Here is a 13,303-nt window from a genome sequence, read left to right on the forward strand (position 1 = left end):
AAAAAAGATAGGGCACAGTTCTTAATAGGATGTGTGATCACCACAGACAGCGATGCATGCTCTGCGTGCTCCCATTCTGACCACAAGGTTGGTAAGGAGTTCGTGTGGTAGGGCATTCCATTCCTCCGCCAGTGTGGTTGATTACTGTTGGATGGTGATGGTGCGTGTGGATGTGCAGCAATACATCTCCCCAATGCATCCCTCTTGTGCTCAATAGGATTTAAGTCTGGGGAACAGGCAGGCCAGTACATCTGCCAAATATTCTCTTGTTACAAGAACTACTCCACCTGTGCAGTTCGATTCAGTCATGCACTGTCATCCATAAAAACGAAGTCAGGGTCCAAATGCTCTCCTGAAAAGATTTGTATAGGGGAGGTGTACAGTATCATGATAATGTTCACTGGTGAGTGTACAGTGTTCAAAGATCTGGAAGCCAGTGTGCCCATGCAGCATTATGCCTAACCATATCATACCACCTGGACCACCAAAACAACCATGTTCTACAATGTTCCTGGGTGTGTTACACATTTCCACCTATCACCATACATAAGTTACTAATGCAAAAATAAGTTATTTAAATTTCATATCAACTTGGGTGTATATCAATCAAGGTTAAAAATGATACTTCAAACAAGGTTTACAGGGTCAGAAATGTTACAGGCTGCCATGTCATCTTCTGCCAATGGCACACTGGAAGTGGTATGGAATGGAGGAGAGCATGTGGTTAGCATACCATTGTCTCAACCACTGTTAGCATTCCTAGCCCGTAGCATCATTTGATGTGGTATGGATTGGAGGGGTATGGGGTCATCATACCACCCTACCAGACATTGTTAGCTTTCCTGTCTTGGGACCTCCACTTCTCTGAGAAGTATCTCAACTGGTTTATGAGGCTAAATGTGCTCTGTTCCAGTATTCCCTGGAAGTAATGAGATTCAAAACATGGCCCTCTGCATGGCAGTCACATACACTGAATGGTGAGATAGAGGTGGACATAAGGAATATCACAGAAAACTGGCCAGACAGAAATTGGAGACTCCTCCTGATGAGTCAGAGTCGAGTGTTAACTGCAGATGAGTGTGCATGGGCTTTTGATATGAGCATTTTCAGATTTTATTCCCTGTTGACTTTAAGTAGAAATTTTTCTCTCTATAAAAAATATTTTGCTATTTGAAGTTAACTTTTTTCACCCTTCAAAAAGTAATGTATCAGTACAGGCCAAAGTTCTATTTAAAAGTCAGATTTTTTCAGTTCAGACTGAATATTTACATAAATGTAGTACTGAAAGCCATTACACATCTGCAATATAATAAATAACTTGGGACAAATACAGAGTTACTCATAAGTACTTCCAGGGTCTCAGAAGATGACTGTGCAAAAGCTAAGAGACATACAGAAAAATGGCACATAGCAGTGGGTAGAGCATCTCTCCACGTTTCGATCTGTAACAAACAACATGGCATAGTTACAGAATGCACCACTAAGGGGCAGCCATGTCAGAACATGGCATTTAATGGAGCAATGTGTGGCTTCTGTGTCTGTGAATTTGCTAAACGTGAGTTAATTGTGGCAGTTTAGTGATGATTTCATACAGAATATCACGTGAAAGCTGCAGCAGCATACTAAACAATCCATGGGTGATACAACACATTCTGCGTATAAGTTGTTCACGGAGTTCTAGCCACATCAGACTCGTATCAGTCTCAAACTTTTGATAGTTTCCTTGGTCACCACTGTCAGGAGATTTCAGCAGGCATTTTGGTACTTTACGTAATTGGCCAAAATATGCCTTGGAGACATCACAGATCTTCCTTATGCAACCAAAAATTAGGTCAATGTCTATGACTAAAGAACATTGGTAGCGATGGTGAATGACTCAACTTATTTCTGTGTTGTCTTTCATCTTGATGCAACAATCTGCATGCACCATTAAGGACATAGCCACTGTCCCAGTTAAAGTTACAACACAATCTGATCTCCATGGTTTCTTTGATACAAAAGCCCTGTACATGGATGCATAGGATATTATTTCTGTTTCATCAGACTTGTATGTATTTTTGTTCATAAGGCTGTGTTTTGCAATATCAGATTTGTCGAAGTTACAATATTTAATGTGGCATTGCTGCCCTGAGCAGCATTCTGAAAACATTCTTATTGACTGACCAGCACAACTGCTATCACATTCACAAGGTATTTTATAAATTCCAGGAACACCAAGTCAAAGGTGTCTTTTATGGTCTGCAGCAACACTCATAATTTTCTTGAGTGGGCAGAAAATTAATTGAATAAGGTGTCTACCAAGGACTCGGAATCAAACCTGAAATGAAAAACTCTGTGAAGCACTTATTCAAGAATGTTGCAACAGAAAACTACATTGTCACATTCCATGAGATTGGCTGCCTCTGTGGTGCACGGGGGCATGGGTGGGGGTGGGGCAGGCCAGCTGAAACCATCAGCGCAGGAAAGATGGACCATGTGAGTGAATTATTCGTCAAGAGATTCAAGAAATCAATGGGAGCTGTGAACTGCAGACCCTGCTGCAAACCGTCTGGCACATTCTACACAAACATCTGCATGTTGCACCACAGAAGCTGCAATGGTTGCGCGCACTTACTACTCGGGACAGTGAACTTCATTCTGACTTTTGCAGTGACTTGCAGCAGCTACTGGTTGACAGATGGTTTTTCACAGGAGTTGGTTTTCAGTGATGAAGTAAGTTTCATGTGTCTGGAAAGGTGAATTGTCACGACGTGCATATTTGGGACACAGAAAATCCACATTAGATTGTGGAACAAATTTGTGATTCACTTGAAATTAATGCCTTTTGTACCATATCCTGTTCAAAATTCATGGAGCCTTTTTCTTTGTGGAGAAAACTGTGACAGGTTTTGTGTACCTGGACTTGGTACAGCAGTGGCTTGTGTCACAATTATGGCAAGACAAAGAGGACTTCTTTTTGCATTGCAACAAGGTGGTACTCAAGCATATTTTCTTTCACACATTCATGATTACCTCAGTGCCCAACAGCCTTGGTGTTGAACAGAAAATCTACGTCCACGCGATTACTCTGCTATTCACAATTAGTGCCTGGCAGAGGGTTCAATGAACCACCTTCAAGCTGTGTCTCTACCATTCCACTCTCGAACGACATGTGGGAAAAATGAGTACTTAAATTTTTCTGTGTGAGCCCTGATTTCTCTTATTTTATCATGATGGTCATATCTCCCTATGTAGGTGGGTGCCAACCAGAATGTTTTTGCAATCGTAGAAGAAAACTGGTGACTGAAATTCCGTGAGAAGATCCCGTCGCAATGAAAAACACCTTTGTTTTAATGATTGCCACTCCAATTCACATACCATGTCTGTGGCACTATCTCCCCTATTTCACAATAGTAAAAAAGAAGCCGCCCTTCTCTTTGTGACTCTTCTCTTCTTCAGTTGCCCCCTGAGTTAAGTACATGTGATTTCTTCTTATGTGGTTATGGCATCACATGTTCCAGCATCCACTGCCATTTAATATGAAAGAGGTGTGAAGAATAAGAATTAATGGTCACTGATATTGATTGTGATGTGTTGGTATGTGTACAGCAGGAGTCTGACTATCATATTGACATCTGCTGCATCCCAAACAGTGCCCATATTGAGCAACTGTGAGTGAGTTTAAAACTTTCAGAGTTGCTCTGTCTACTGATTGTTGTGACAGTGCCACGACATTCAAAAGTGCCGCTACGTTAGTACGCGAACACGGCCATAGAGGCGCTCCGCAGCTCGGCCGAGCGCGGGAGCGCCACCTGGTTATGAACGGCGCCGGCCGCATGTCACGGCACGGCAGTCGAATGACAGATACGGAGTTAGTAACATGTAACCCGCTAGTGTTTCTACTTTTGTATATCCACGCACTTTATTGGTGATTAAAGGTTATAACACTTTTTGGCGACGAGATCGGATATTTTTTTTCCTGCGTTGTGGACTTGTGTGTTCGTGTCGGGGCAGACATGGAACAGCTTATGCAAGCGCTTCTTGAACAACAAACACAGCTGACAGCTGCTATTCAGGCGTTGTCGACGTCGCTTACTCAACGTCTGTCTTCCTCTTCTCCGCCTCCGTTCCCTCCTTATGACGAGGCCGCTGAAGACTGGGAGGATTATGAGAAGCGTTTGCGGCAACACTTCTTGGCTTTCGGCGTTGTCGACGCTCCTATGTGTAAGTCGTTATTTCTATCTTGGATTTCCCCACGGATCTATCAGCTGCTATCTCAGTTAGCCCCTCTGCGGGAACCTGCCTCTCTGTCCTTCCAAGAAATGTGTGACTTATTGTCTAACTATTACCGAAAAAACACCCATGTCGTTGCCGCCCGCGTGGCGTTCTACCTGTGTCGTAAACAGCCCCATCAATCTTACCGGGCTTGGGCGGCGGAACTACACGGTCTGAGTCGGAAATGTCAGTTTGTCACGGACACTCATCATGAGTCTTACACTGATTCAATGGTTAGGGACGCTATTTTACGGCTTGCTCCTGATAAAGAAGTTCAGCAACGTGCCTTACAATTGCCAAACCCTTCGTTGTCGGAAGTTCTCAGCATCGCTCAATCGTTTGAAGTGTCTAACGCTGCTGGTGCGCAAATAGACGCGTGGTGTGATGTAGGCGCTGTACAAACCACTTTCGACGCAGACAATGTGCCTGTTTCACAGGGCAACGACGATGTGGCGGCGGTGCACTCGCGTCAACAACGTCGCGTTGGGCCGCCACGCTCGCAGCGAAAACAGCAACCACAGAAGCAGGTTCGTTCCGCCCTTCCTTCTTGTCCACGTTGTTTAGTACAGCATGACAGAGTCGCGTGTCCAAAACGTTGGGCCACGTGTAATTCATGTAGGAAAAAAGGCCACATTGCTTCTGTGTGTCAGTCCCCTAAAGTTCCTGTCGACGAGGACGAGGCATCAGACATGGATGTTAACTGTGTGCTTTCTCAAACGAATAAGTTGTTTGTTACTGTTCGTGTTCTGGATAAAGACATTTGCATGCAAGTGGACACTGGCTCTGCAGTAACTCTCATTAATTCTCGCACGTATTTGGAGTTAGGCTCCCCTTCCTTGTCTCCAGTTACGCGAAATCTACGAACTTATAATAAGCAGAAAATTCCTATCGTTGGCCAGTTTGATGCTTCCACTGCCTACAAGTCTGTTGTTAGGCCCCTCACGTTTTATGTGGTGGATCATGCGGGCACTGAAAACCTGTTCGGTTATGATGCTTTCCAGTTGTTCGGGTTTTCCATTGATGATGATGTGCACCTCATATCTGAGGACATTCCATATCAACAGCTGGATGGCTTGTGTTCTGAATTCTCGTCCGTGTTCTCTGCTGGTCTGGGTCGGGCCAAGGATTTTGAAGCCCACATTACTCTTAAACCTACGGCTCGCCCTAAGTTTTTCCGGGCACGCCCTATTCCGATGGCGTTGCGTGCGCCTGTCAAAGCTGAGATAGACAGGTTAACAGCTTCGGGGATTCTCCTTCCTGTTACCTCCAGCGAATGGGCATCGCCCATCGTGGTGGTTTCTAAACCAAACGGGAGTCTGCGATTGTGTGGTGATTTTAAAGCCACTGTCAACGCTCAAAGCCTCATTGACACTTATCCTCTTCCCCGTCCTGAGGAGTTATTTACCAAGCTCGCTGGGGGCCAGTTCTTTTCCAAACTTGACTTATCGGAGGCGTACCATCAGTTGCCGTTGGATGCATCATCCAAGGAATTTCTCGTCATCAACACTCCTTGTGGGTTTTATCAGTACCAGCGGTTACCATTTGGCGTTGCTAGCGCGCCGGCCATTTTTCAGCGGTTTTTGGAACAGCTCACAGCTTCCGTTCCCGACTGCATCAACTACCTGGATGACATTGTTGTCACGGGGGCCTCCACTGAGGAGCACCTTCGCAATTTGCGTTCACTGTTTCGGGTTCTGCATTCAGCCGGGTTGAAGTGCAATCTGGACAAGCCTCAGTTCTTCCAACCCTCCATTGTGTATCTTGGTTTCCACTTGTCCCGTGAGGGTATACGTCCTCTACGACAGCACGTTGCGGCCATTACCGCTCTACCCCGGCCGTCTACGGTCAAAGAACTTCAGGCGTTTCAAGGCAAGGTTGCTTATTATCACAAATTCATTCCCTCCGCGGCGGCGGTGGCTCATCCTCTGCATCAGCTGTTACGCAAAAACGTTCCTTTCTGTTGGTCCGCCGAGTGTGAGCAGGCTTTTGTCCGCCTGAAGGCTCATTTGCAGTCGGCGCCTTGTCTTGCCACATTCCGTCCGGGTCAGCACTTGGTTCTGGCGACTGACGCGTCACAGTATGGCCTAGGGGCTGTTCTCGCCCATCGGTATGAGGATGGGTCGGAACGACCCATCGCCTACGCTTCCAAGACCCTCAACGATGCCCAACGGCGTTACTCTCAAATAGAAAAGGAGGCGCTCGCTATCATTTATGCTCTGAAAAAGTTCAGCGTTTTTTTGTATGGTTCTAAGTTTCAACTCATCACCGACCACAAGCCGCTGGTCTCTCTGTTCAGCCCCTCGGCGTCGCTTCCGGATAAGGTAGCTCACCGCCTGCAACGTTGGGCCTTATACTTGTCTCGTTTTCACTATGAGATTCACTATCGCCCCACGGCCCAGCACGCCAACGCTGACGCGTTGTCGCGTTTGCCGATGGGCCCCGACCCGGTTTTCGATCGAGATGAACTCCTCTGTTTCCCCACTGATGAGGAAGAACGTCGTGCGGTCGAGGGTTTTCCACTTACAGGTTCGCAGGTCGCGTCGGCTACTGCGCGGGACCCGGTCCTGCGTCAGGTGATCGGTTTTGTTCAGCGGGGTTGGCCGGACAGGACCAAGGGCCGGGCGTCGGATCCCCTTCGCAACTACCATGCCTTGCGCCTTCGTCTGTCTGTTCGTGAGGGTGTTGTTCTTCTGGCCACGGACGGCGCATCTCCACGGGTTGTGGTGCCCGCCTCTCTTCGCAAAGATGTTCTCAAACTATTGCATGAGGGCCATTGGGGGATTTCTCGGACTAAGTCCCTGGCCCGCAGGCACGTTTATTGGCCCGGTATTGATTCGGACATCGCCCACATGGTCGCTGCGTGTGATCAGTGTGTTCAACAACTGGCTGCGCCTCGTACTCTGCCCTCTCCGTGGCCTGATCCGGCGCAGCCATGGGAACGGGTGCACGCTGACTTTGCCGGCCCCTTCCTCGGCACTTATTGGCTACTGTTGATTGACGCCTTCTCGAAGTTTCCGTTTGTTGTTCGATGTCCGTCGCCCACCACTGCGGCGACGACGCTGGCTTTGTCAAAAATCTTTGCGCTAGAAGGTCTTCCATCCACGATTGTCACGGACAATGGCCCTCAGTTCTCTTCGCAGGCCTTCCGTGATTTTTATACTGGACAAGGGATTCATCATGTTACAGCACCGCCCTTCCATCCGCAATCGAATGGGGAGGTCGAGCGCCTTGTCCGCACTTTCAAAAGCCAAATGAAAAAATTCCTTAGTGATTTTTCCACAGATGACGCTCTGTTGCAATTTCTGAGTTCTTATCGCTTCACGCCTCTGGGTGATCGCAGCCCTGCTGAACTCTTGCATGGCCGCCAACCGCGCACCCTACTGCATCTGCTTCACCCTGTCAGGCCTTGTACTGTGTCCCCTAGTGCGGGAAAATACCCGGTGGGCGCCGACGTGTGGGCACGGGGGTATGGATCTCGCCCTAAATGGATTCCAGGGGTGGTCCAGGCTCTTCGCGGCCGCCGGCTTTGTGAAATACGTACGGACGACGGCATGGTTGTTCGCCATTACGACCAGATGCGCCCACGAGTGGTGGCCACGCCGGTACCACCGCCCCTTCTTTCGTCTCCACCAGCCCGAGAAGCCAGTCCTGTCGCTGCTGCCGATCTTCCGGGCGTGTTGCTGCTGCCGCCGTCGCTACCGCTTCCGAGTACGCCGGAACCGGCCCCAGTCGCGGTGCCGCCTTCTCCGGGACCCATCTCGCTGGAGCACACCCCCAGGTCCACGACACCTATGGATGCTGCTCCGGAGTTTTCACCCATCATCTCGTCCAGGAGGCACGTTCCACGCGCAAGCTTCCGTCCTGGACATTTTCGACCATACTCTCGTGTTTCTCCGCGGGATCTTCTCGGGACCTCCCAAGAGGCCATGGATGTCTCCGCACTGTCCGTGTCTCCACGGAAGTGAGAGTTTTTTTTCAAGGGGGGAAAAGTGTTGTGACAGTGTCACGACATTCAAAAGTGCCGCTACGTTAGTGCGCGAACACGGCGATAGAGGCGCTCCGCAGCTCGGCCGAGCGCGGGAGCGCCACCTGGTTATGAACGGCGCCGGCCGCATGTCACGGCACGGCAGTCGAATGACAGATACGGAGTTAGTAACATGTAACCCGCTAGTGTTTCTACTTTTGTATATCCACGCACTTTATTGGTGATTAAAGGTTATAACATTGATACTTACCTATTTTCTGTATGTCTTGTAGTCTTCATACAGTCACCTGAAACCTGCAGGTACTTGTGAATAACTCTGTATTTTCTTGTGTGTTTTTTTAAAATGTTTAGATTTTAAAATCCCCCTCCCCCCTCCTCTTTTTTCAAAAGATGATATTTTCCACTGTAGTCATCTTCTATAGTTCATAATCAACTCTTCAACAATTACCAGCAGTTTTACTCATATCAGAGTACTACTGAGTCATAGTAATAGGTAATGTGAGGAAGTATACATGGTGTCCCAAAAAAACACTGACAAGCTTTAGGGACAGGTTACTTACATCAAACCAAGAGAAAAATATATGCTAAACATAGGCTTTAAAATGCATACCTTGAGAACCATGAACACTTTTCCATTTTCAATACTATGAAATACATCTTTTGTATTTCACACTCTTTGCTTTCCATATTTTTGGAGGAGATAGTATGGACCAAAACAGAAAAAAAAGTGTGTGGTTAACTTGGGCTTGAGAGCTACAATCACTTGTTCAGAGATGTGTTTCACACTTGAGAAGATGAACAAGTGCTCACTGGCTCTTAAAGTATGCATTTTAGACTCAATGTTGACTGGCCTTTTTTTAATATTGGTTTGGTTCATACTATCTCCTCCCAAAATATGGAAAGCAAAGTTCTTGCAGTAAAAGAGATGTTTCACAGTATCAAAGATGAACAAGTGCTCATAGGCCTTAGGCCACAAATTTTCGAGCCATATTTACTAGACACATTTTTTCTTGTTTTAGTGTAAGTAACTAATCCCTATGTTCGCAGTTTTTGGAACACCTTGTATAAGTACCAAATAAAAAGAGATTTAATTTACTGATGACACAGACATTGTATTTTAGTCAATAAATACATATTTATAATTCAATTACATAATCTTTACATCTTGCATAAAATTAGAAACTGTCAAGCAGAACTGTTATTGTCAGGATTTGACAGCTAGGATTAAACAAATAAAAACAGTATTTTTTTTTAATATATTAAATTGCTTTTCGTTCAGGCATTCTACTCACGTTGATATGGCTTTGACTTGCTCTTGTGTTTCATTTTAAAATGCTGAAAAAAGATAAAACATTATCATTTGAAAAAGAAACTTCTTACAGGCAGAAACATACATCTAAAATTCCACAGCTCACAATAAAGTTCCACTAGCAGTATTGCAATGGCCTCTTTCGTAAATTTGACTACATATAATAAAAAGGGGCATTCATCTACACATCATCTTTACAGAGGTATTACACACATCATAGTTACATAGTAGAGCTAGCAAAAGGATATCCCTGATAACTGTGGAGATCTGGTGTGGCTGCTTTGCACATCTGCCACAACAAACAACATATCGCAACTTTGTATATGTCTCTGTGACAAAGCCTCAATGATGCTGCACCTCTATACACGACTACTGTTTTCACGTGGTAGACGGATACATGCATACAGTATAAATACCAGTTTTGCAAGCAAATCAAAAGATTAAAGGATGAAAAAGATTAACTTACAAATGCAAAACTCAAAGACCTGCTGATCCATAGTAAATGAAATAAGAGACAATGAAACAAAACCGAAAAATAACATAAACATACAGATATCTAATAACAATATTGTCACATACTTCATAGATATTGTAGAATCTGACTTTTGTACCACAGACGTTGCAAATCATCCTGAGGTAAACTCTGAACCTGATCAAGCCCCTGAAGTTCATTTCGAGGATATTTTGCAGCTCATCAGAGAAAGTAAAAGCAAAAAATCTGCTGACTGGGATGAAGTTTCTCTATTTTCATCTAATCAATGCACAACATAATCTAGCATATCCTTTTATGACTTTAATAGTGTCTCAAAAGGAGTCTTCCCTGAAACATTAAAATTAGCCACGGTTAAATCTCTCTAGAAAAAAAACTGATAAACAACTAGTAGAAAATTAGTGACTGCTCACTTTAGTTTCTGTTTTTAGTAAGTTAATTGAAAAAATAATTCTGAAATACATATTGAAGCATTAAAATATGCACAATTCCTGGGAGATTTTCAGCATGGTTTTAGGTGTGGTCACAGCAACATGACAGCAGCACACTGCAATTTATGTTCAAAGTTCTCAACAAAATTAAGGCAGGTGAGTAACTGGAGTTTTCCTAGATCTATCAAAGGCTTTTGATAAGGTTGATCTTTAAGTGCTCCTGTCAAAATTGGCCAGAGATGGCATCAGCGGAAAACTTTTACACCTTATTCCATCCTACTAAAAACAAAAAGAAAAAAATCAAAAGACAGTGTACCTAAACCACATACAATAATGGGGAAACATTAAAATGTCACAAAACAGAGGTCAGAAACATCAAATTCGGCATGCCTCAGGGATCAATAATTGCTCCCTTCCTTTTTATATGCTATTCAATGACTCTCCAAATACATTTAAAAATGATACATTACAATGTATGCAGATGACACTTCAGGCCTTTATTGCGGAAATGAAATGTTAATTCTTGGCAGAGAGGTAAAACATTTTATAGCTATGTCAATGTTTAAAAATGACAATCTAAAAGCCAACTTAAAAAATATATATATAATTTACTTCAATATTGATGATTTGCAAAATTGTGTTAATTACAGGGTGTTTCAAAAATGATCGGTATATTTGAAACGGCAATAAAAACTAAACGAGCAGCGATAAAAATACACCGTTTGTTGCAATATGCTTGGGACAACAGTACATTTTCAGGCAGACAAACTTTTGAAATTACAGTAGTTACAATTTTCAACAACAGATGGCGCTGCGGTCTGGGAAACTCTATAGTACGATATTTTCCACATATCCACCATGCGTAGCAACAATATGGCGTAGTCTCTGAATGAAATTACCCGAAACCTTTGACAACGTGTCTGGCGGAATGGCTTCACATGCAGATGAGATGTACTGCTTCAGCTGTTCAATTGTTTCTGGATTCTGGCGGTACACCTGGTCTTTCAAGTGTCCCCACAGAAAGAAGTCACAGGGGTTCATGTCTGGCGAATAGGGAGGCCAATCCACGCCGCCTCCTGTATGTTTTGGATAGCCCAAAGCAATCACACGATCATCGAAATATTCATTCAGGAAATTAAAGACGTCGGCCGTGCGATGTGGCCGGGCACCATCTTGCATAAACCACGAGGTGTTTGCAGTGTCGTCTAAGGCAGTTTGTACCGCCACAAATTGAAAATTGTAACTACTGTAATTTCGAAAGTTTGTCCGCCTGAAAATGTACTGTTGTCCCAAGCATATTGCAACAAACGGTGTATTTCTATTGCTGCTCGTTTAGTTTTTATTGCCGTTTCAAATATACCGGTCATTTTTGAAACACCCTGTATCAAGATAGTAATATATTATGAAAATCTGCAGTGAGTGTAAATTCTTAGGTGAATGAGTAGATAGCAAGCTATTATGGACAACAAATTGGCAATATGTGTAACAGACTAACATTTATGTTTCAAGAAGAATAGCCCCACATGTCAACACGCAAACAATGAGGATTATTTATTTCAGTTTAATGCATCCCTTTCGTGCATATGGTCTTGCGTTATGGAGTGTAACTTCCAAAACTCATGTACACTGAGCATTTAAAATGCAGAAAAGAGCTTCGAGAATATTAGGCAAAAAAGATGCTAGAACCTCTCAAGGGATTGTTTACAGATTTTAAAATTATGACTGACTATTCTATGTATATGTTTGAAACAACAGTACTAGCTATAGATGATGAGATATATACATGTGGTAATGCAGAGATTCATGAACATAACACTAGACAAGTATAAAATTATCATATGGTAAACAGGAGACTGAAAAACCTGCAAACAGTCCATACACTAAAGGAGCAAAATATTTTTGCGCACTACCAAAGGAAATGAGGCTGTTAACTGGTGAAAAATTCAAAAAACATCTAAAATCATGGTTCACTGAGCAGAGCTACTATAGCCAACCACAGAAACTAAAATCTAATGTATTATTATGTAAAATAATTTAGTATTTATTATAAAATAAATTTAAATTGTATACTGTCGTATCTATTGTACTACCAACTGCTATACATGTAATTACATGTTTCACACAAATAAATTAAAAACTACAACATTACCTAGCCCATTGCGCTTCACAGTTCTAGCCACAGGGTTGCCAGCTGTCAGGGATCTCCTTTCACTAACTTTACTAATGACACTGCTATCTTCTGAGACTCAGAACCACTCACAGCAAACATGAATAATGTTCTAACCACATCTGATTTTACAACATTAAGATGGAAAGCAATGCAAATAACTATGTGACTGGCTATTCTCTTGGGTAACAGATTTGCATCTCTTGGGTTCAAATGGCAAATGATCTACTTCAAGCAAAAAAAGTTTGAATTAATTTAAACCTTACACTTAGTGTCAGAAACTAACAAACAAAAAAAGCCAGAAATCACAAATTTTAGGACCTATTTTTCAACATGCCTTGCCCACTGACTTTCTTTGAAATGAAGCAACAAAACAAATATAACTTGGCACAGTTACTCTTTGTGCTCAAACACTTTGGGCATCTGTCTAAACCTTTTTGCACTCAATAATAAAGAAGAAGAACCAACTGAATTAGACATGGATGTGAGCAGGCAGTTGTCCTGAAATTTTTATTAGATGCATCCGTCCTAGCAATCAAACTTGGATGTTTTTGTAAAGTCATAACACTGCTAAATAAGGACAATGGTAAAACAGAGTATGAACTGATCTGTTGCTGGGTACAAGTCTATAGCCACGTTCAGGTTCCAATATTGTATAACTCTTTAT

General features: G+C 43.5%; 1 protein-coding gene across 2 annotated transcripts in view; it reads right to left on the bottom strand.

Annotated features, from left to right (window-relative positions):
* Positions 1-9,493: 9,493 nt before the first annotated feature.
* The window catches only part of LOC124798168 (WD repeat-containing protein 89), a 275,773-nt gene continuing 271,963 nt past the window's right edge, over positions 9,494-13,303 (bottom strand). For both annotated transcript variants that reach the window (XM_047261450.1, XM_047261451.1), the window contains one exon: positions 9,494-9,574. In XM_047261450.1, the coding sequence (XP_047117406.1) occupies positions 9,524-9,574 (51 nt within the window). In that variant the 3' untranslated portion in view covers positions 9,494-9,523. The remainder of the gene's footprint in view (positions 9,575-13,303) is intronic.

Source organism: Schistocerca piceifrons, chromosome 5 (genome assembly GCF_021461385.2).
Source record: "Schistocerca piceifrons isolate TAMUIC-IGC-003096 chromosome 5, iqSchPice1.1, whole genome shotgun sequence".
NCBI lineage: Eukaryota > Metazoa > Arthropoda > Insecta > Orthoptera > Acrididae > Schistocerca > Schistocerca piceifrons.